This window comes from Dama dama, chromosome 31 (assembly GCF_033118175.1).
Source record: "Dama dama isolate Ldn47 chromosome 31, ASM3311817v1, whole genome shotgun sequence".
Lineage (NCBI taxonomy): Eukaryota > Metazoa > Chordata > Mammalia > Artiodactyla > Cervidae > Dama > Dama dama.
The window spans coordinates 46,153,491-46,179,068 of record NC_083711.1 but is presented as its reverse complement, the minus strand read 5'-3'; the positions used below and the strand labels follow the sequence as shown (position 1 = coordinate 46,179,068).

The 25,578-nt window shown below is 39.6% G+C and overlaps 1 protein-coding gene across 1 annotated transcript; it reads right to left on the bottom strand.

Moving 5' to 3' along the window:
* Nucleotides 1–15,835: 15,835 nt before the first annotated feature.
* On the bottom strand, nucleotides 15,836–16,765 carry LOC133050081 (olfactory receptor 5H8-like). Its single transcript, XM_061134205.1, has one exon. The coding sequence runs from the start codon at nucleotides 16,763–16,765 to the stop codon at nucleotides 15,836–15,838; it is 930 nt and encodes a 309-aa protein (XP_060990188.1).
* Nucleotides 16,766–25,578: the final 8,813 nt, after the last annotated feature.

Here is a 25,578-nt window from a genome sequence, read left to right as displayed (position 1 = left end):
TGACAGAGGATGAGATGGTTGGATGGCATCACCGACGCAATGTACATGCATTTGAGCAAGCTCTGGGAGTTGGTGATGGACAAGGAAGCCTGGCGTGCTGCGATTCATGGGGTCTCAAAGAGTCGGACACGACTGAGTGACTGAACTGAACTGAACTCAAACCTACCTACACTAGATTTGTGATATGAAAAGGTGAGAAAGAGGTCAAATGTGAACAAAAGAGATTTTTGGTTGCAAATCAGCCAGGTACACAGTATCACAACACCAAAATTCATCCTGTTTCCACAACAGTGGCATTGTCAATGTGAGATATCTTGCAACCAGGAATACCAGCTCACACAAAAAGGAAAGACCAGAAAAGGTTACTGAGCAGAGTGATCAGGGAAGCAGGAGAGAATGGGAAGCTGAGTGTTGGGAACTTGAAGAGAGGAAAATACTCAAGAAGGACAAAGGAAAGAACAGTGCCTAAGTCAGATGAGTGCTCTGGCTGGATAAGGAGTGAACAGAGATCACTGACTGTCAGGATTAGGAGATTTCTGTGGCTTTAGTAGTCCTCTGATAACTCAGTGGCTTTCGTGAGAGCAGTCTCCATTTGTGATAGTCGAGGCCAGAAATGGAAGAGAAGCAAGTGGCACAGTAGTGAGGAAAATGAAAGAGAGTATCTGAGATGTGGACAACAGATGTGGATTTCTTGTCTTATGGAACAACGTCATGAAAGTTTTCAAGAGAGAGAAGAGGCAGTCAGAGGAGTAAGGATAAAGCAGCAGAATGGGGAAGGGGCAGTGGAAAGGAAACAGGAAGCAGGAAGAGAAGGGAAGGAACATCAATGTTAAGTGTAGCAAAGACAAGGCAATGAAGAGGGAGAGAGGAGGTATCACAGGAAGGCTCAGATGAAATAAGGGGAAGAGCTAGAGGTAGGACTTAAATATTGTCTTACATCTGATTTTTATTAGAAGTTGTCAGCACGGAGAATCTTTTTCTTTTATTCAAAATCCCAAGTTTATTTTTCTATGGAATTTGTGCATGGAATAGGAAGTTTAATTTTAATTTTACCTTATAAATACTATCACTGCCTAGTATCATTGCTATTACTGTGCTTAGAGCTGACTTTCCCTAGAATTTCTGATGGATTTACTTGACAGCTTTTGCTTTTCTATCAGTTTGATAGCAGAAAAATAGAGCCAAAGACTGGAATTTCATACAGGCAATATAAATAACCAGTGCCAATGATTGCAGTTATTAAATGTACATTTATTTGGACTGGTCTTTTTTCTATGCAGGACTTCCCTGGTGGCTCAGATGGTAAAGTGTCTGCCTACAATGCCGGAGACCCGGGTTTGATCCCTGGGTCGGGAAGATCCCCTGGAGTAGGAAATGGCAACCCACTCCAGTACTCTTGCCTGGAAAATCCCATGGACAGAGGAACCTGGTAGGCCACAGTCCATGGGGTCGCAAAGAGTTGGACACAACTGAATGACTTCACTTTCACTTTTCTTCTATGCAGTCCTAAAACTAAATAATCAAAATGTTCAGCTCAATGTGTGGGTAATTATTAAGTCATAAAGCTGAAAAGAGCACTAGAGGAACATTTTTTGCATTTTTCTATATACATGTTTTTTTCAGTGAAACTATTGTCATAATAAGTAGCTTGCAAAGTAGAGGTTACTATTTAAGTGATTTACTATTTAAGTGACTTAAATGCAGAGAGTCTGCTTAATTAAATGAAATAAGTGTTTTGAATACACTTATCAAAAAAGTTTCTTTTACAAGAAACGTTCTGACATAAATTCCTAAACTGCCTTTTAATTTGTTTACAGTCTGGTAACCAAAACTTAGGCTACGGAATCATTCCAGTTATTTTAACCAGATAATTTTATATCATTAAGGAATACAGTGTAGTCTTAGAGCTGTTTTGCTTATCCAGGTTTTACTCACAATAATAAAATATGCAGATTATTCACTGTTTCCCATTTTCAACTAAATATTTTGATATCTTATAAACCAAATCAAAATAATTATAAATTTAATAATATTTCAGCTTTCTATAAAAAATAATGAATATTATAAAAATCATTCTCTCTCACCGATATCTGTTAAGAAATTGTGGAAATCCCTTTAGCATTCGGCTTTCTGAAGTATTAATAGAAAATAGAACTCAGGCACCGGAATTGCAATAACACAGGCAGCGTTGTTTTGCACACTGATTCATTTTGGGAGCTTCATTTTCCAGGCCCAGGAAAATGTTGTTTATGTGAATCTGTTTTGAACAGAATTGTCAACCATTGCATAACTGTATGCTTTTGCCAAAAGAGGAAGGAATGATGAACTAGAATTCCCCTGATAGTGCCCAAGGATTCCCTTTAGGACAAACAAGCTTTTCCACTGGGCATGATGTACTTGGACATTTATGAGGAATCCAGGGTGTTCCACAGGGCATTGCAGCCTCTGAAATCATAAACATTAAGTTATGTTTACATAACACAGAGCACATTTCTGACATGTTTATGCAAACTCCAGTTTATCTATGAATTTTGATACTCTGTCAGTATGGTCTTAATTAACTACACATGATTTTAATGACGTCAAAGTTCTAGATTCTCTTCAGAAGCTGACTACAAGAAAATTCTCCTCCTCGTGGAAATTGTAACTCACATCCAGACCCACACCTAACTCCCCACTTTACAGTGAAAACTGATGAGAGATCTTCCTAGGAAGAGCAAGGGAAAAGCAAAAGGAAAGACCACAGTGGTAGGTAGCCGAGATCAGTGCTGGCCTCAAACTTTAATTCCTATGAATCTCCTGGTGATTTTCTTAGAATACAGATTCTGTTTTGGTAGGTCAGAGGTGGTTCCTGAGGGGCATCATTTCTCACAGGGTGCTGTATCTGGATATTTGCCATCCTCAGAGACTTCCTTCATTTGCATGCCTAGCTTCTCAGAGAGTTGGCTCATTACAGAAACAAAGGAAAATGCCAAATGTAACTTGTGTGCAAAGAGAGAAGCCAAGTGGAGACAAAGTAGGCAAAAGAGGTCAGTGTGAGTGATCACAGGGGAGCTAGGGGCTGGGCGGGTACTGTGTTCTTTACCCAACTTAAAGGATGACTAATAAGGGATTTTGAACATGGTGGTCACATGTTCAGATTTGCCTTTAAATATTTACAGAGAAGTTGCCATTAAACATTTTATTGAGAAAAACAATGACATTATTTATGTCAAAATAGGAGTGAGAAAAGGTTGGCTTGAAACTCAACCTTCATAAAACAAAGACCATGAAATCTGGTCCCATCTTTTCATGGCAAATAGAAGGGGGAAAAGTGGAAACAGTTGCAGATTTTATTTTCTTGGGCTCCAAAATCGCCATTGATGGTGACTGCAGCCATGAAATTAAAAGACATTTGCTCCTTGAAAGGAAAGGTATGACAAACATAGACAGTGTATTAAAAAGCAGAGACATTACTTTGCTGACAAAGGTCCATATAATCAAAGCTATGATTTTTCCAGTAGTCATGTACAGATGTGAGAGCTAGGCCATAAAGAAGCCCGAGTGCCCCAGAACTCGTGCTTTTGAATTGTGGTGTTGCAAAAGACTCTTGAGAGTCCCTTGGACAGCAAGGAGATCAAACCAGTCAATCCTAAAGGAAATCAACCCTGAATATTCATTGGAAGGACTGATGCTGAAGCTGAAGCTCCAATACTTCGGCTGCCTGAAAAGACTCTGATGTGGGAAAGACTGAAGACAAAAGGAGAAGAGAATAACAGAGGAGGAAATGGTTGGATGGCATCATCAACTTGATAGACATAAGTTTGAGCAAATTCTGGGAGATAATGAAGGACAGGGGATCTTGATGTGCTGCAGTCCATGGGATTGCAAAGAATTGGACACTACTAAGCTACTGAACAACAACAAAGAAGTGTCTTAGCATTGGTGCATGATGAGTAAAAGATTTTAAGGGTCCAGACTCCTTGAGGGGGGAATGTTGCAGCATGCAGGTAGCTAGGGAAGAACAGTGAAATGGGGGCAGGAACCAGGAAATCGCGCATCTTGTAAACAGCAGGAGTCCATTGACAGACAAAGAAAAGCAGGAACCTCCAGACTGACAGAAAATTGGGTGATAAGGGTCTGAGTAGCAGATGAAGAAAGGTGAGGAAAGGTGGGAATCTCTTGTAACCAAATGTAACCTTTTGTTCACTGTGCTCCCATAAGCACAAAAAGATTAGCCTTACAATAAGAAGCCTCTGGATTTCTGAGGCAATATTATCCTTATCTTGGTGTATTCCTCCAGCCTATTTACCAAGTGACAGGAAGGGCTACTAGTTTTGAGTGAAGCCCAGGAGAGAAGGGACTTCCCTGGTGGCTCAGACGGTAAAGCGTCTGCCTACCATGCGAGAGACCCGGGTTCAATCCCTGGGTTGGGAAGATCTCCTGGAGAAGGAAATGGCAACCCACTCCAGTATTCTTGCCTGGAAAATCCCATGGATGGAGGAGCCTGGTAGGCTAAAGTCCATGGGGTCACAGAGTCTGACATGACTGAACGACTTCACTTCGCTTCAGGAGAGAAGGCTTTCCAGTATATCAAGGCTAATGTAAAAGCTGTTGTGCTCGTGGGCCATATCCAGCACAGGCCCTGGTGCTGGAAGTGGCAGTGGAAGAGCTCGGCACCTTTAACAGACTTCCAGAAGTGGATCATAGTGTATGCCCTTAGAATTCTGAGCAAAGCACTGCCATCCTCTAGATAACTACTCTAATTTAGAGAAACAACCATTGACCTGCTAGTGACCCTTAGGAGAAAAAGAATGTTTAACCACAGCCACCAATTTTCCACGATACCAGAGCTGCCCTTGCTAAGCTGAATAGTATCCCTGTCATTCTTCATGCAGTTGGGCAGGCACAGAAGCATTTCTTCATCAAATGAAATTAGTATATATAAACTTGATCAAGCAGGAACAAGCCCTGAGGGCACAAGTAAGTTACTAAAGCAGTGGTCCAAACTCTGTTTGCCTTCACTCCTGCTGCAGTGGCTTCTGTCTCCCCGCCTGGGCCTGCGTCCTTGTGATTGGTTGGCTGAGAAGACTGAGGCCTGATTGACAGATGGCTCTGAATGGTATGCAGGCACCATCATAAAGTGGACAGCTGATGCACTGCAGCTCCTCTCTGTGACATTACAGTGGACAGGGGTGAAGGAAGAATCTTCCAGTGGGCAGGTCTTTGACCATTGCACCTGGTTGTACACTTTCTTTGGGAGGAGAAATGGACAGTTGTGTGATTGTGTTAGGGGAAGCACACTGATTGAAACCGCCCACCCTGGCCAGGCACCATCGTAACCATTCCCATGAGTTATTTTATGACAGGAGGTCCTGGTAAGGAATACGGAACTAATAAGCCACCACCAACCAGAAGAGTTCAGGAAAGGTCGAAAGGAGACAACGCGTGTCCGTCCACTTCCCAGAATCCCTCTCACCAGCATCCATCTTGGCTGAGCGATGCGTGCACCACCAGGAAAGACTGAATTAGAATGATTGGCCAAAGACCACCCTGAAACTAATCCCACCACCATAAAACCCAAGACTGCGAGCCAAGTAGCAGAGCAGTTCTCCTGGGTTCCCTTACCCTTCCTGCTCTCCACCTGGGTGCCCTACCCCAATAAAATCTCTTGCTTTGTCAGCACATGTGTCTCCTCGGACAATTCGTTTCTGAGTGTTAGACAAGAGCCCAGTTTCGGGCCCTGGAAGGAATCCCCCTTCCTGCAACAATTATATGCCAATGCATTGATTGTGGCCAGTGATTTGGTGGGATATTCATAGACATTGAAGGAATATGATAGGAAATCAATGATAAAGAGATCTGTAGAAGAGTTATGTTAATAGTTCTCTCTAAATGGGCAAAAAACATGAAGGTGTTTGTGTCCCATGCAAATGTTCACCCCAAAAAAGTGATCTCAGCAGAATAGGATATTATCATCAAGTGATTAAGATGATGGTAAAGAATCCATCTGCAGTGCAGGAGACCCGGGTTCTGTCTCTGGGTCAGGAAGCTCCCATGGCTAAGGCAATGGCGACCCACTCCATTTTCTTGCCTGGAGAATCCCATGGAGAGAGGAATCTGGCGGGCCACAGTCCGTGGTGTTGCAAAGAGTCGGACACGACTGAGCAATTAAGCACACGATGTATAGACATGAGTCAGTCTTTCTCAAGCACCTCTGTCACTATTCAGTGGGCTCCCAGATGAAGTGGCCAAGGTGGTAGGGATAGAGGTTATTGATAGGCTCAACAACATTTACTTCCCCTTCCCGAGTCCAGCTTGACTTTGGCCACTGCTGGGTACCCAGTCAGTCAGCAGTCAAGCCCAACGTTAAGCCCTTGACGTAGCACCACCGTTCATTAGCGTGATCAGCTGTGTTCCTGGTGGCAACAAGGTTAGATTGAAGTGGGAGTCCTTTGTTCTCATTGGAATATATACTTACTCTAGATGCAGATATGTCTAGGTTTATTGACTTCCCTGCAGTCAATGCTTCTGCCAATATTATCATCCTTAGTCTTATAGAATCCCTTACCACTTTAATTGGTGTTGTTCAGTCACTCAATCACGTCCAACTCTTTGCAACCCCGTGGGCTGCAGCATGCCAGGCTCCCCTGTTTCTCACTGTCTCCCAGAGTTTGTTCAAACTCATGTCCATTGAGTCAGTGATGCCATCCAACCATCTCATGCTCTGTCACCCCTTCTCCTCCTGCCTTCATCTTTCCCAGCATCAGAGCCCAATGAGGGGGCTCTTCATATCAGGTGGCCAAAATATTGGAGCTTCAGCTTCAGCATCAGTTCTTCCAATGCATATTCAGGATTGATTTCCTTTAGAATTGACTGGTTTGATCTCCTTGCTGTCCAAGGGGCTCTCAAGAGTCTTTGCCAACACCACAGTTCAAAAGTAGCAATTCTTTGGCACTCAGCCTTCTTTATGGTCCAGCTTTCACATCCATATGTGACTGCTGGGAAAACCACACATTTGACTATATGGACCTTTGTTGGCAAAGTGTTATCTTTGCTTTTTAATACGCTGTCTAGGTTTGTCATAGCTTTTCTTCCAAGGAGTAAGTGTCTTTTAAATCCATGGCTGTAGTGACCATCCTCAGTGATTTTGGAGCCCAGGAAAATGCAATCTGTCACTGTTTCCACTTTTCCCGCATCTATTTGCCTGAAGTGTTGGGCCCTAATGTCATGATCTTAGGCTTTTGAATGTTGAGTTTTAGGCCAGCTTTTTCACTGTCTTCTTTCACCCTCATTATGAGGCTCTTTAGTTCCTTTTTGATTTCTGCCATTAGAATGGTATACCATTAGGTATCTTCAGCATATCTGAGGTGGTTAGTATTTCACCTGGCAGTCTTGATTCCAGCTTGTGAGTCATCTAGCCCATGAATAGTGTAGTCATGATGTACTCTGCCCATAAGTTAAATAAGCAGGGTGACAATATACAGCTTTGATGTACTCCTTCCTCAATTTTGAACTGATTTGTTGTTCCATGACTGGTTCTAACTGTTGCTTCTTGACCTGCATACAGGTTTCTCAGAAGGAAGGTAAAGTATTCAGGTATTCCCATCTCTTTTAGAAGTTTCCACAGTTTGTTGTGATCCACACAATCAAAGACTTTAGTGTAATCAATGAAGCAGAAATAGATATTTTGGGGATTCCCTTGCTTTTTCTATGATCCACCGGATGTTGGCAATTTGAGCTCTGGTTCCTCTGCCTCTCCTAAGTCCAGTTTGTACATAGGGAATTTCTTGGTTCATGTACTGTTGAAGCCTAGCTTGAAGGATTTTGAGTGTTAGTTTGCTAGCATGTGAAACAAGGGCAATTGTCTGGTAGTTTGAACATTCTTTGACATTGGCTTTCTTCTCTGGTGGCTCAGAGGGTAAAGCATCTGCCTGCAATGCAGGAGACTTGGGTTTGTTCTCTGGGTTGGGAAGATCCCCTGGAGAAGGAAATGGCAACCCACTCCAGTATTCTTGCCTGGAAAACCCCATGGACGGAGAAGCCTGGTAGGCTACAGTCCATTGGGTCGCAAAGAGTCGGACATGACTGAGCGACTTCACTTTCACTTTCTTTGAAATTGGAATGAAAACTGACCTTTTCCAGTCCTGTGGCCACTGCTGTTTTCTAAATTTGCTGACATATTGAGTGCAGCTCTTTAACAGCATCATCTTTTAGGATTTGAAATAGCCCAGCTAGAATTCCATCACCTCCACTAGCTTTGTTCATAGTGATGCTTCCTAAGGCCCACTTGACTTCACACTCCAGGATGTCTGGCTCTAGGTGAGTAACCACACCATTGTGGTTATCAGGGTCATTGACACCTTTTTTGTTTGTTTCTTATGTGTATTCTTGCTCAGATGGTAAAGAATCTGCCTGCAGTGTTGGAAATCCGTATTTGATCCCTGGGTCAGGAAGATCCCCTGCAGAAAGGAATGGGTACCTACTGCAGTATTCTTTCCTGGAGAATTCCATGGACAGAGGAGCCTGCCACGCTACTGTCCGTGGGGTTGCAAAGAGTCAGACATGACTGAGAAACTAGCAATTTCACTTATCCACTGTCATGGTAGTCTTTCCTTATAATTTTATTTATTTATCCATTTATTTTGTTTTTGGCTGTGCTGGGTCTTCGTGGCTGGCAGGCTTTTCTCCAGTTGAGGACAGCAGGGTCTACTCGTGTTGTGGTGTGCAGACTTCTCACTGCGGTGGTTCCTCTTGTTCCGGAGCATGGTTTCTTGGGTCTGCAGGCTTCAGTTGTGGCACATGGGCTTCATTGCTCCGAGGCATGTGAGATCTTCCTAGACCAGGGATCAAACCCATGTCTCCTGCATTGGCAGATGGATTCTTTACCACTGAGCCACCAGGGAAGCTCTGTCACAGTATTCTTAACAGCACTGATTCTGGTCAAGGAATTCACTTCAGAGCAAAAATACATGTGGCAGTGTGCCCATGCTTGTGGAAATCACTGGTCTTACCCTATTCCCCATCATTCTGAAACATATAGTTTGATAGAATGGTGAATCTCTGAACCAATCACCAGTATATGATAGGGTTTCACCCATAGCAGATTAATGGGTCTAGGAATCAAGGAGCAAAAATGGGAGTGGCACCTTCACTAGTAACTCTAAGAACCCCTACAGAATATTTGTTTCTTGTTTCTGTGTTTTTCTGTCTTTCTGGCCTTACACTCTGACTTACAGAGGGAGGAATGTTTCTACCGGGACACAAAGTGGTGATTCCACTGAGCTGAAAGTAGATTGGCACTCAGTACCTTTGGGTCTGCATTCCTCTGAATCAGCAGACAAAAAAGAAATTCTGTGGTGGCAGAGGTGATTCATGGCAACTACCAGGAAGCAGTTAGATTATTCCACAAAGGGTGTAAGGAAGAGTGTCTGGAATAGAGAAGATTCACTAGTCTCTTAGTGTTTTCATTCCCATGATTAAGGTCATTGAAAAACTTCAACAAACAAGTCAGACAGTAGTTCTAATGGCTCAGACTCTTCAGGAATGAAAGCTTCATTTACCCCACCAGGTGAAGAACAGTGTTCACCCGAGAGCCATCCTGAAGCCAATAGGAATATAAAATATGTAGAGAAATAATTCAGTTAAAATATCAGCTGCAAAATAGATATCAGCTACAACCATGTGAGCTGTTACAGATATGAGGACTGTAATTGCCAAGAGATTTCCTTCTTAGCGTGATGTGGATACATTTGTGTACGTGTAGAGCAAATGTCTTAGCTTTCTTTCCAGTCTTTTTTCCTTGTCATGTGCATATCCTGACTGTATAATATAGAGGTTGAGGGCTGTTCATTTGCCATTATAGTATTTAAGTTACCATATATCATGGAGAGAAATAAATATCACTCAAAGAATTTACCTACTTTTCTGGGGAAGGAGATAGTACCTTTTCCATTATCCACAAATGGGTGCATTATGTTAGGTGGAATGTAACTTTATTCTTTTTTATATGTGGAGATAACATATGGCTTTAGGAGATATGTATGGGTGCCATGGTGATTATGGATAGATTATAAGGTTAGTTTTATGTGTCAACTTGGCTGGGATGTGGGCTGTCCATTTATCTGATTAAACATTATTTTGGAGTGTGTCTGTGAGACTGTTTCCAGAAGTGATTAGTGTGGAAGTGGTGGACTCAGTAAGGCACATGATCCTCCCAATGTACCTGGGCATCATCCAGTCTGCTGGGCGTCTGAATGTAACAGCAAGGCAGAGGAAGGTTGAAGTCAGTTTCTGCTTGCCTGGTTGACGCTGATCTTTAGGTGCTCTAGGTGATCCTGATTCTCAAGACTTTGTACTCAGACGGGAATCTGTACCATTGGCCCTCCTGTCTCAGGCCTTCTTTTGAATTACGACACTTGCTGTCCTCAGTCTCCAGCAGTGTTCCAGGCAACTGGCTGAATTTAGTAAAATGGCATCATGCTAAACACCTAAATAACTGTTAAACAATACAGATTGATTTTCAATATCTTTTTAAAGGAATCATATTCTCTAAATGTAGAATATATATTCTTCATAGGTGAAATATGTTTTCTGAAGTCTGGATTTTTCAAAAGTGTATATTTTACCTCTTTCCTAACGTGCCACTCTAATGAAAAATAATGTACTAAATTAATAAATCTGTAACAGAAGGTGAGTGGAATCACATCATTTGACTAGATATTTTGATAATTTCTGGAGGGTATAAAGTGGTTTGAATTGTACTGAAGGTCAGAGCAGAGCAGAGGAGTCTGTTGACCAAACATCTGTAGGAGAAGGCTACAAGGAGGTCTGAGTTTCTTGGAAGCCTCCAACTGTCTGTCCTGTACTCACCAAGCTAAATTAAGACTTGATAGGTTATACAGCCCACTCATATGCTCATAATTTGGCATCAGACTTCTCATTCAAAGAAAAATCCATTAGGAAATGTCCTTAATGACAGTAGAAGAAAATGCATACATGTAGCCTGCACTTTCAGTTAGTCTTTGGGTCATTACAGTGTATGAAAAAGCAAAAATCCATGTAATTGACAGGAAACCATCTGAACAATGGAAACACTGTATACCAGTAATAGTCAACAAACTACAGACATATACAATTAGAATGAATCTTTAGGGAGAAGATTAAAAGCAACTTGAATGTGATCAATCCACTCCATTTTCCTAGAACTTAGAATGCTTCAGAGGAATTAAAATAAGACAAATGAACTGGTCTAATCTTCTGACCTGTACAAGACTCCAGGAATATAGAGTAACGTATTTTTAAAAAATACTTCTAGCTGGACACCATTCTACGGTCACCGGTTAACCTCTTTCTCCAGCCACACCCGTCATCACCAGATAGGCTCATGAAAAAGGCAAAATGATGACAAGGACAAAGTTTACGCATGAACCCTACATCAGTAACTTCCACTTAACATGGACAGCCTGCCTAAGGTCATGTCAGAGTGCTCCATTTGCCAGGACAGAGTCCAGCATTGAGTCCCCAGTACTTCACAATTAATGGGGGTAGTTAACCAGCTACATGGTGGTAGGTTGATCACTTTGACAGTTTTCCATCAAGAAAGGGTTGGTGTTTTGTTCTTACTAGAATAGATATTTACTCTAGATACAGATTTGCCTCCCTTGCAGGCAGTGCTTCTGCTGAAATAACCATCTGTGGACTTATAGGATTCCTTATCCACTGTCATGGTACATTTCATTCCACACTGTCATTCCACATTTCATTGCCTCTGATCAAGGAATTTACTTCATAGCAAATGAAATGTCATAATGGCCCCATTATTATCAAATTCACTTGTCTTATCCTGTTCCCTAAAATTCTGAAGCAGCTAATTTGAGTGAAAGATATAATGGACTTTTAGAAGTAAGTTACAAAATTTCCTGTATGATAATATCAGAAAGTTCAAAGTTCAGAAGGATGTATATTTTTTGAATCTACATCCAGTACATAGTACTGTTTCTCAGATAGGATTTGCTCTGCTTCATGGATCACAGCCTTACTGTGGCAAAGAGGCTGTGGAAACTCAATGAAGCTATGAACCATGCCATGCAGGGCCACCCAGGATGGACGGATTATAGCAGAGAGTTCTCACAAAACATGGTTCACTGGAGGAGAGACTGGCAAACCACTCCAGATTTCTTACTACAAGAACCCCATGAACAGTATGAAAAGGAAAAATGATATGATATTTTTGGGGGTGACAAAGATGATACTCCCCCCAAACTCAGAAGGTGTCCAATATGCTACTGGGGAAGAGTGGAGGGCAATTACCAATAGCTCCAGAAAGAATGAAGAGGCTGGGCCAAAGCAGAAATGACGCTCAGTTGTAGATGTGTCTGGTGTCTGGTAGTGAAAGTAAAGTCTGATGCTATAAAGAACAGTATTGCATAGGAACCTAGAATATTACCATGAATCAAGGTAAATTGGATGTGGTCAAATAGGAGGTGGCAAGAGTTACCATCAACATCTTAGGAATCATTGAACTAAAATGGAAGAGAATGGGCGAATTTAATTAAGATGACCATTATATCTACTACTGCGGGCAAAAACCCCTTAGACGAAAGGGAGTAGCCCTCATAGTCAACAAAAGAGTCTGAAATGCAGTACTTGGGCAGTCAATCCCAAAGAAGGAATGTCAAAGGATGTTCAAACTATCATACAATTGCATTCATTTCACATGTTAGCAATGTTATGCTCAAAATCCTTCAAGCTATGTGTGAATCCACCAGCAATATGTGAAGTGAGAACTTCCAGATATACAAGCCGGGTTTAGAAAAGCAGAGGAACCAGAGGTCAAATTGCCAACATTTGTTGGATCATAGAGAAAGCAAGGGAATTCCAGAAAAACTTCTGTTTCATTGACTACACTAAAGCCTTTGACTGTGTGGCTCACAACAAACTGTGGAAAATTCTTAAAAGAGATGGGACCATCAGACCATCTTACATGTCTCCTGAGAAACCTGTATGCAGATCAAAAAGCATCAGTTAGGACCAGACATGAAACAATAGACTGGTTCCTAATTGGAAAAGGAGTATGTCAAAGCTGTATACTGTTACCCTGCTTATTTAACTTATATGTGGAGTACATCATGCGACATGCTGGGCTGGATGACTCATGAGCTGGAATCAAGACTGCCAGGGGAAATATCAACAATCTCAGATATGAGGATGATACCACTCTAATGGCAGAAAGCGCAAAGAGGAACTGAAGAGGCTCTTGATGAGGGTGAAAGAGGTGAAAGAGGAGTGAAACTCAAGATTAATAAAACTGAGATCATGGCATCCCATCATGGAAAATAGAAGGGAAAAAAGTGGAAGTAGTGACAGATTTTATCTTCTTGGGCTTCAGAATCACTGAGAATGTTTACTGCAGCCATGAAATTAAAAGATGCTTACTCCTTGGAAGGAAAGCCATGACAAACCTAGGCAGCGTATTAAAAAACAAAGATACCTGTTTGCCAACAAAGGTCCATGTAGTCAAAGCTATGGCTTTTCCAGTAGTTGTGTACAGATGTGAGAGTTGAACCATAAAGAAGGCTGAGTGCTGAAGAACTGATGCTTTCATATTTTGGTGCTGGAGAAGATTTGAGAGTCCCTGGTACAGCAAAGAGATCAAACCAGTCAATCCTAAAGGAGATCAATTCTGAATATTCATTGGAATGACTGATGCTGAAACTGAAGCTCCAGTATTTTGTCCACCTGATACAAAGAGCTGACTCATTGAAATAAACCCTGATGCTGGGAAAAATTGAAGGCAATCTTTCCTTTCTTGCCGGAGAAAGAGGTGGCAGAGGATGAGATCGTTGGTTGGCATCACCGACTCAGCGGACCTAAATTTGACCAAACTCCAGGAGACAGAGGACAGAGCTGGTGTGCTGCATTCCATGGAGTCGCAAAGAGTTGAACATGACTTCACAATTGAACTGCAGTTCACAACTCAGGCTGAGAAATATGGTTCTAAATTTAGTAGAGTTTGTTTTTACTTAACTTGTGATTGTGTTGATTTTTTGAACACTGTAAAGGATAATGTTGTCAGCAACTTCTCAATATCATAAGGTGTTGTAAAATGAGGAGAAAAAAGTATTTATCCATGTACATAAGAGAGAGGAGCTATAAATTCTCTAAAATCTTAAGATTAAATAATTGATATATCTTCATAATAAAGAGTATTTCTGTTGTATTGTTTCCAAGTAGCGTTTTCATCTGATATCATCAGTGTTTCAGACAACTGGATGAATGTAGCCTGATAGCTTTTACATCTCACTAACATTAAGTAATACATTTGTCATTTCATAGTTTCTTTTTTTTAAGATATCTGGACAATACTTCTAAAATGTAAGGTTTGTAAGGGTTTATATTTTACATCTTTCCCAACATTTCACTGCAATGACTTATATGATATACAAAATGAAAAAAAAAAAAAAAACTCTAACAGAAATAAAAATGGGAACACATCAGTGAAGCGATTTTAGTGAATTTTGGAAGGCATAAATTAGTATGGATTTTTCTGAAACATACATCAGAGCACTAGAATCTATTGATTAGATATATTTAAGAGAAGGCTCCATAGGAAGTCTGACATCTGACAGGCCTCCAGTGCCTATTTCATACCTACCCAACCTAAAGAAGAACTTGGCAGGTGATACATTGTGCTCAACCTTTCATTCAAACAAAAGGCCAGTTATAGAATCAAACTTTGTGGTTATCAAAGAAATATACACCAGTTGCCCATATTAGAAATATAGGCTTTGAGTCATAACAGTTTGTGAACCATCAGAAATTTAGATAACCTACAGGAAAAAAATAATCAGAGCAATGGGAATATTATACAGCAACAAAAAAATAACAATCCAGGGCAATATGCAATAACATGGATCCTATAGTGAAAAATAATAAAAGTATCTGGACTTTGATTTATTCACTCCATTTCTGAGGCTTAGGGATGTCCCCTAGGGAACAAAAACAAGATAAATGACTTGGTCTAATCTTATGACCTTCACTTTTGGATATATGTAATAATGATATTTTTACTTATACTGTTTAATTGTTAATCCAAACATCTACCTAAAGAGTTTCTCCTAATATATAGCAGGAGATAATCCTCCTGCTAAGTAGAGCAGGATTAATCACTTTAGGGATATGATACTTGCAATTGTCATGAAAGAAACCTAAGATTGGTGTGCTGCATTCCATGGGGTCGCAAAGAGCTGGATATGACTGACCGACTGAACAACAGGAAGGTGACCTGACATTCAGTGACCGTTGTCGGCCTAGTAATCTCCATGGGCTCATCACAAGATTGATAATCAGCCTTGCAATTTTGCTTCATTTTAAGTATTCATTTTAGTTCTTTCTCGATTATTTATAGACACAAATTCCTGTGATTGTCCTCCATTCACTCAAAAACAATCCTAACTTTACTATAGAATTAAATGTAATGTAAGTCTCTAGACTACACAGCGCTTTTGTTATCAAAGACATTATATTCCATTTTCTTCAGTGATTATACCATTATATTGCTTAATGCATTTATGAAGCCACACTGAGAATATATGTGTGAACTCTGATAATTTCTCTCCTCTTTAATTATTCTAATATTACATGAACACTTGATTAAAATTTATCTTTATTCTTGGTTTTGAGTTATATATCCACATATTTTAAGATGTTTACTAGAAATCCCACCTTAGTGAGTCATTAAAATTCTAGGATAGTTATAAGAGGAACAAACTTATACACAAAACTACAAATAGCAATATCAGATCTGCACAATTATATAACTATTTTAACAAGAGGACAGATATTAATATGAGTTTTAAGCATTTATCTTCAACATTTTTGCCAGTGAATTTATGACTTTCTTATTTCTGAGGCTGTAGATAATTGGATTTAAGAAAGGAATGATGACAGTGTAAAATAGGGAGTCCATCATATCTTGATCATTTTCTTGTAAAGATCCAGGGAGCACATACATGAAGAGAAGAGGCCCATAGTATAAAGAGACAGACAGGAGGTGAGCTCCACAGGTGGAGAAGGCCTTCCTTATACCTTGTAAAGACTTCTTTTTCAAAATTGTACAGAGAACTAGTGCATAAGAGGTAAGAACAATGGAAATGGTGAATGCCTGTATTGACCCAGCAAAAATGAATACTATCAGAATGTTAATGGAAGGGTCAGTACAAGAAATCTTTAACAGTGGTATAATGTCACAGTAAAAGTGATGTACTATGTTGGAATTGCAGAAGGTTAATCTGAGTAAAAAAACATTATGAAGTGTGGCATGAAGGAGGCCACCAAAATATGACAAAACCAACAGCCAAATGCATAGTCTGTTGGTCATGATCATTGGATAAATTAGTGGTTTGCATATGGCCACATAACGATCATATGCCATAGTTGCCAACAGAAAACATTCTGTAGTTACACAAATTACAAAGGAAAAAAATTGTATCTTGCATTCAGAAAGAGAGATCATTTTGCTCATGGCAAAGAAGTTGAGCAGCATCTTGGGGGTCACTGTGGAGGATAACCAAATATCCACAAATGCCAGATTCCCTAGGAATAAGTACATGGGGATGTGAAGTTGAGGGTCATTGCAGATGAGAGCAACTAGACCAAGGTTTCCCATGATGGTGATGAGGTATATTATCAAGAACAGCAGAAACAGAGGCACTTGCCATACTGGTTTATGTGTAAGTCCTGTGAGAATGAACTCTGTCAGCTCTGTTGCATTTTTTGTTTCCATATCATTAATAGATTGCATCTGAAATACAATGCAGTAAATGGAGAAAACATTTCTCAAGAATTTTAAAGAGGAAATTTGGTTAGGGTAATATGAATAGAGCCATATACCAAGCCTGAATGCCCTTTATTTTATTTACTCTTACCAAATACTTGAAAAGTATTTGCAGAAATCATTTTATTGGAATAATATAATTATTTCAGTTCAAAATATGTACAGCTATGAATGGACGTAGAAGAAGAGAAAGACATTCTGAACATGATCAAATTTATGAGGGATTATTAAATGAGATGGAGGAAACATGTTTAGGGCATGGATATAGTGTCAAAATTAAGATGTTAGAAGGGCCTGATTATAAACTAAATTGAATATTAATGAAACTTTATTGAATTTTATTCTTTAAGGAATAGACAAACTGAAAATTTTTAAAACATGGAGATGTATCCTCAGTTATTTTTAAAGTTAAATAACTGGTTGAATAAAGTAGACTTCAGGGGATGTAGCCTGGTGTCAGAAGTACTAATCTGGAAGCTGTGACTATTGACCAGTGATTCTTACAACAGTTACCCATTAGAAGTACCCATTAGGGAGTGGTACAAAATAGATTCTGAGGTATTATTATCAAAGTTGATTCTCTAGGCCATGAATGTTATCTAGTCATTGTATTAATGTTTCCTAGGTGATGAAAATATATGCAGAAATCTTATTCCATGTGTGCTTTGACATTGGGGTGATGAGGAATTCAAACAGATAGTTCAAAGTAAATCAGAATATAGAACCACTAGCACTTGCAGACATATTAGATGTAAAGGGGTGGTTAATAATAAAAGAGAGAAAGTCATAAGAGTCACTTGATTACCAGGTAGAAAGTCATCAAATATTGAGATTGAAAACTCAGATGTGATGGCAAGTGTTTGCAAGGAGCAACCTCTGACCATCCAGGTGATATATACTATGCATTATGATTCCGTAGGAGCATAATAGAAATAATGATTTGGGAATCATTAATGTAGCTAATAATAAAATGGGAAAGACTAGCGATCTCTTCAAGAAAATTAGAGATACCAAGGGAAAATTTCATGCAAAGATGGGCTCAATAAAGGACAGAAATGGTATGGACCTAACAGAAGCAGACGATATTAAGAATTCACAGAAGAACTGTACAGAAAAGATCTTCATGACCCAGATAATCATGATGGTGTGATCACTCACCTAGAGCCAGACCTCCTGGATGAGATGGTTGGATGGCATCACCGACACAATGGACATGGGTTTGGGTGGACTCTGGGAGCTGGTGATGGACAGGGAGACCTGGCGTGCTGTGGTTCATGGGGTCGCAAAGAGTCGGACACAACTGAGCGACTGAACTGAACTGAATAGTAATAATAAGTATTCATATATTTCACAATCATTTGAATCAGATTATGTAGCTAGTTATAAACATGTCAAACCAGAAATATATTAATTCACTTATTTGACAAGAAAATTTACTTTGTAAATTTCTATTTTTAATAAATATGCTAACTCTACTTAGAGTCTCTGTTGTCACAGAGAGCTGACATTCTGTAGAAATCCTGCTGGATTTAATTGAGAGCATTTATTCCCCTACCAGTTTTCTAGAAAAAAAATTTAACCTCCAGCCTGGAATATTAATACAGGCAATGTAAATAAACAATGGCAACAGCTGCAGTTGCTAAATGTATATTTGTTTGAATGCGCTTCCTTCTATAAAATTTTAAACAATTCAACAAACAAATATTTCAATTTAATGTGTGGGTACTTAAGTCATAAATTTGAAAGAGCACTTAGGTAACACTTTCTGCATACAGTCTTATATACATATATATACATATACGTGCACACAAATATATATATATGGCTTCCCTGGTAGCTCAGAAGGTAAAGTGTCTGCCTGCAATGCAGGAGACCAGGGTTCGACCCCTGGGTTGGGAAGATCCCCTGGAGAAGGAAATGGCAACCCACTCTAGTATTCTTGCCTGGAAAATCCCATGGACAGAGAAGCCTGGTAGGCTATAGTCCATAGGGTTGCAAAGAGTCAGATATGACTGACCAATTTGAAAGAGCACTTAGGAAACACTTTCTGCATACAGTCTTATATACATATGTATACATATACATGCACACAAATATATACATATATATACATACATACATACACACACATACCTATAACCTTTGTGAGTGTGTATATATATGTATACAATCAGTTTCATTATATGTATGAAATTATATTTCAATGAAATTATTTTAATTTCCAAAGAAATTGCTGTCAGAATTGGGTTAAAGGAGAGAGAGGTTACTATTTCAGTGATTTAACTTAAAAATCAATCAGAGAATGTAGTTAAGTTAATGGAATATATATTTTGAGCAAAATTATCAGAAGGATTTCTTACAGAGGAAGCATTATGATGTAACTCTGTAAACTCACACTTATTTGTTTAATGTTCTAGTTCACCAAAACATATCTTATGGAATCATTATAATTAATCATATAATTATGTATCATTAAAGAGTACAATATAGTCTTGGATCTATTTTGCTCATCTAGATTTTACTTATAATAATAAAATAGATTATTCAGTATTTGTTTTCCATTTTCAACTATGTTGGCATTTTGCAAACCAAATCAAATTAGTGTAAAAGTTAACAGTATTTTAACATTAGTTTTAAAAATAGATGTTATAGAAAGGTAGGGGGGGGATCGGGATGGGGAATACATGTAAATCCATGGCTGATTCATGTCAATGTATGACAAAAACCACTACAATATTGTAAAGTAATTAGCCTCCAACTAATAAAAATAAATGGAAAAAAAAAAACACAAATCATTCTGTCTTACCTATAGCTACCAAAGTTGAGATCATTATAGTGTTTGACTTTTCAAAGTAGAAAATAATGCAAAAGTACTGCATTGACAAGAACACCAGCAGCAATATTTTGTACTTTGATTCATTTTGGAGGTTTCATTATCCAAGTTCAGGAAAATGCTTTTTATTTAAATTTGTTTTGAACACAAGACTCAAGCAGTTTTATAACCGTGCTTTTGCCAAAAAGGTGTGATTGAAGAACTGTTAATAAAATTCCCCTGATAGAGCCCATGGACTCAGTCCCATTAGGGCAAACCTAAGATGTTCCCCTGGGCACTGTGAGCTTGGACATTTATGAAAAATTCAGGTTGTTCCACAGGGCATTACAGACTCTGAAATCATAAGAAGCAGTCCTTATAGAGAGTTCAGTTTTTTTCTAATTTTTATTGGAGCAGAGTTGCTTTAGAATGTTGTATTAGTTTCTACTGTATAGCAAAATGAATCAGTCATACATGTACATTTACCCTCTCCCTTCTGGACTTCCTTCCCATTCAGGCACCACAGTGCGTTGAAATTAGTGCACTCTCTAACACCATACACACAAATGGACTCAAAATAGATTAACCTGAATGTCAGGTCAGACACAATGGAACCCTTAGAGGAAAACATAGGCAGAACTGTGACATAAATTGCAGCAAGATCTTTTCTGACCCACCTCTTAGAGTCATGAAAATAAAAACAAAAATAAATAAATGGAATCTAATGAAACTCAAAAGCTTTTTCACAGCAAAGTAAACTATAAACAAGTTGAAAACACAACCCTCAGAATGGTAGAAAATATTTGCAAACAAAGCAATGGACAAAGGATTAATCTCCAAAATATACAAGCAGCTTATACAGCTCAATATCAAAAAGCAAACAACCCAATCAAAAATGGGCAGAGACCTAATCGACATTTATGTGTAAATAGATATTTAGGTGAAGAAGACAAACAGATGGCCAACAAACAAGTGAAAAGATGTTAAACATCACTAATTATTAGAGAAATGCAAATCAAAGATATTAATAACAATGAGGCATCACTTCACACAGGTCAGAGTGGCCATCATCAAACAATCTACAAAGAATAAATGCTGGGGAGGGTATGGAGAAAAGGGAACCCTCATACCCTATTCTTGTGAGTGTAAAAGTAGACAACCACTCTGGAAAACAGTATGGAGGTTTCTTAAAAAATTAACTATTCAGTTACCATATGCTCCAGCAATCCCACTCCTGGGTGTATACCCAAGAAAATCACAGTTCAAATAAAACATGCAGCCCAATGTTCATAGCTGCACTATTTACAGTAGCCAGGACATGGAAGCAACCTAAAACCTGACAGCATCAGAAAGTGAATAGCTGTTGCACTAAAACTCCTCTCTCTGACATCTCTGAAGGACACTGGTGATGGAGAAACATTCCAGTGAGCAGAACTTTGACCATTGCACCTGGTTGTTCACTTTATTCTGGAGAAATAGACAGATGTGTGAATATATACCAGTTCATTGGTTTGGCCAGTGGTTTGGTGGGATGTTCAGAGCCTTTGAAGGAAAATGACTGGAAATTGATGACAAGGAGATCTGTAAAAGAGTTATGTTAATAATTTCTCTGAATGGGCACAAAACATGAAGGTATTTGTGTCCCATGTGAATATTCACACACACACAAAGTGATCTCAGCAGACTAGGATATTATCATTAAGTGATTAAGATGACCCAATGACTGGACACTAGTTACTCTTTCTCAAGTAACCTTGTCATCATTCAATTGTTGTTCAGTTGCTCAGTCATGTCCATTGCTTTGCAATCCCGTGGACAGAAACACGCCAAACTCCCCTGTCCTTCACCATCTCCCAGAGCTTGCTTAAACTCATGTCCACTGAGTTGATGATGCCATCCATCCATCTTGTCCTCTGATTTTCCCATCTCCTCCTGTCATCTGTCTTTCCCAGCATCAGGGTCTTTTCCAGGCAGTCAGCTCTTCAAATCAGGTGGCCAAAATATTGGAGATTCCTTCTCAACATAAGTTCCTCCAACGAATTTTCAGGATCGATTATCTTTAGAATTGAATGGTTTGATCTCCTCGCAGTCCAAGGAACTCTCAAGAGTCTTCTCCAATACCACAGTTCAAAAGCATCACTTCTTTGGTGCTCAGTCTTCTTTATGGTCCAACTCTCACATCCATACATGACTACTGGAAAAACCATAGCTTTGACAACATGGACCTTTGTTGGCAAAGTAATGTCTCTGCTTTTTAATATGCTGTCTAGGTTTATCACAGCTGTCCTTCCAAGGAGCAAGCGTCTTTTAATTTCATGGCTGCACTCACCATCTGCAGTGATTTTGGAGCCCAAGAAACTAGTCTGTCACTGTTTTCATTGTTTCCTCATCTATTTGCCACGAAGTGATGGGACTGGATGCCATGATCCTAGTTTTTTCAATGTTGAGTTTTAAGCCAGCTTTTTCACTCTCAAGGGGCTCTTTAGTTCCTCTTCCCTGTCTGCATAAGGGTGGTGTCATCTGCATACCTGAGGTTATTGATATTTCTCCCAGCAATCTTGATTCCAACTTATGTTTCATCCATCCTGGCCTTTTCACATGATGTAATCTGCATAAAAGTTAAATAATTGGGGTGACAGTATACAACCTTTACATATTCCTTTCCCAATTTGGAACCAGTCTGTTGTTCTATGTCCAGTTCTAACTGTTGCTTCTTGACCTGCATGCAGGTTTCACAGGAGGCAGGTAAGGTGGTCTGGTATTCCCATTTCTTTAAGAATTTTCTAGTTTGTTGTGATCCACGCGGCCAAAGTCTTCAGCATAGTCAATGAAGCAGAAGTACGTGTTTTGCTGGAATTCTCTTGCTTTTTCTATGATCCAACAGATGTTAGCAATTATATCTCTGGTGCCTCTGCTTTTTCTAAATCCAGCTTTAACATCTGGAAGTTCTTAGCTTGGAGAATTTTGAGCATTACTTTGCTAGCATGTGAAATGAATACAGTTGTGTGGTAGTTTGAACATTCTTTGGCATTGCCCTTCTTTGAGATTGGGATGAAAACTGACCTTTTCCAGTCCTGTAGCCACTGCTGAGTTTTCCAAATTTGCTGGCATATTGAGTGCAGCTCTTTAACAGCATCATATTTTAGAATGTGAAATAGCTCAACTGGAATTCCGTCACCTCCACTAGCTTTGTTTTTAGTGATGCTTCCTAAGGCCCACTTGACTTCACACTCCAAGATGTCTGGCTGTGGGTGAGTGATCACACCATCGTGGTTATCTGTGTCATGAAGATCTTTTTTGTATAGTTCTTCTGTGTATTCTTGCCACCTCTTCTTAATATTTTCTGCTTCTTTTAGGTCCATACTGTTTCTGTTCTTTATTATGCCCATCTTTGCATGAAATGTTCCCTTGGTATCTCTAATTTTCTTGAAGAGATCTCTAGTCTTTCCCATTCTATTGTCTTCCTCTATTTCTTTGCATTGTTCACTTAGGAAGGCTTTCTTATCTCTCTTTGCTGTTCTTGTAAGTCTGCATTCAAATGCGTATATCTTTCCTTTTCTCCTTTGCTTTTCACTTCTCTTCTTTTCTCAGCTACTTGTAAGGCCTCCTCAGACAACCATTTTGCCTTTTTGCATTTCTTTTTCTTGGGCATGGTCTTGATCACTGCCTCCTGTACAATGTCATAAACTTCTGTCCATAGTTGTCCTTACTTTCTTTAAGTCTGAATTTTGCAATAAGGAGTTCATGTTCTGAGCCAGTCGGCTCCCAGTGTTGTTTTTGCTGACTGTATAGAGCTTCTGCATTTTCGGCTGCAAAGAATATAATCAATCTCACTTCAGTATTGAGCATCTGGTGATGTCCATCTGGAGAGTCGTCTTGTGTGGTTGGAAGAGGGTGTTTGCTATGACCAGCTCATTCTCTTGACAAAACTCTGTTAGCCTTTTCCCTGCTTCATTTTGTACTCCAAGGCCAAACTTTCTTGTTACTCCAGGTATCTCTTTTTTTTTTTTTTTCATTTATTTTTATTAGTTGGAGGCTAATAAAATTGTAGTGGTTTTTGTCATACACTGACATGAATCAGCCATGGATTTACATGTATTCCCCATCCCGATCCCCCCTTCCACCTCCCTCTCCACCCGATCCCTCTGGGTCTTCCCAGTGTACCAGGCCCGAGCACTTGTCTCATGCATCCAGCCTGGGCTGGTGATCTGTTTCAACCTAGATAATATACATGTTTCAATGCTGTTCTCTTGAAACATCCCACCCTCACCTTCTCCCACAGAGTCCAAAAGTCTGTTCTGTACATCTGTGTCTCTTTTTCTCTTTTGCATATAGGGTTATCATTACCATCTTTCTAAATTCCATATATATGTGTTAGTATGCTGTAATGTTCTTTATCTTTCTGGCTTACTTCACTATGTATAAGGGGCTCCAGTTTCATCCATCTCATTAGGACTGGTTCAAATGAATCCTTTTTAATGGCTGAGTAATATTCCATGGTATATATGTACCACAGCTTCCTTATCCATTCATCTGCTGATGGGCATCTAGGTTGCTTCCATGTCCTGGCTATTATAAACAGTGCTGCGATGAACACTGGGGTGCACGTGTCTCTTTCAGATCTGGTTTCCTTGGTGTGTATGCCGAGAAGTGGGATTGCTGGGTCATATGGCAGTTCTATTTCCAGTTTTTTAAGAAATCTCCACACTGTTCTCCATAGTGGCTGTACTAGTTTGCATTCCCACCAACAGTGTAACAGGGTTCCCTTTTCTCCACACCCTCTCCAGCATTTATTGCTTGTAGACTTTTGGATAGCAGCAATCCTAAGATCTAAATGTAAGACCAGAAACTATAAAACTCCTAGAGAAGAACATAGGCAAAACACTCTCTGACATAAATCACAGCAGGATCCTCTATGACCCAACTCCCAGAATATTGGAAATGAAAGCAAAAATAAACAAATGGAACCTAATTAAACTTAAAAGCTTTTGCACAACAAAGTAAACTATAAGCAAGGTGAAAAGACAGCCCTCAGATTGGGAGAAAATAATAGCAAACAAAGCAACAGACAAAGGATTAATCTCAAAAATATACAAGCAACTCCTGCAGCTCAATTCCTGAAAAATAAATGACCCAGTCAAAAAATGGGCCGAAGAACTAAACAGACATTTCTCCAAAGAAGACATACAGATGGCTAACAAACACATGAAAAGATGCTCAACATCTCTCATTATCAGAGAAATGCACATCAAAACCACAATGAGGTACCATTACACTCCAGGTATCTCTTGACTTCCTACTTTTACATTCCAGTCCCCCATGATGAAAAGGACATATTTTTTTGGTGTTAGTTGTAAAAGGCCTTGTAGGGGAATCTTAGAAGCTATCCTTGAAACTAATAAAAATAAATGAAAAAAGAAGCTATCCTTGATTCTCCAGACAAGAATACTGGAGTGGATTGCCACACATTCTTCTCGAGGATCTTCCTTATCCAGGGGTCGAATCCATGTCTCCTGTGGCTCCTGACTCTCAGGCAGATTCTTTACTGCTGAGGCCCCAGGGAAGCCCCATCATTTAATGGGCTCCTAGACAAAGTGGCCATGGTGGCATGGATTGAGATTATCGATTGGCTCAACACTATTGACTTTCCCTCCCTAAGTCCTTAAGCTTGCCTCTATCCTCTGCTGGATGCGCGGCCGCAGCTGAGACCAATATTACATCCTTCATGAGGCACCGTCATTCACTAGAGTGATCAGTTGTGTATTTGGTGGCAGCATGATTACATTGGAAGTGGAAAAGGAAATGGAAATGAAAGTGATCTGTTCTACTGGAATAGATACTTACTCTAGACACAAATGTGTCTAGATATGTGACTTTCCTGTAGTCAATGCTTCTGCCAAAATTATCAGCCTATTCTAACAGAATTCCTATTCCAATGTCATAATGTTCT

Bases quoted from the DNA above. Each gene is read 5' to 3' on its own strand.
- LOC133050081 (XM_061134205.1), bottom strand. From the start codon at position 16,765: ATGGAAACAAAAAATGCAACAGAGCTGACAGAGTTCATTCTCACAGGA.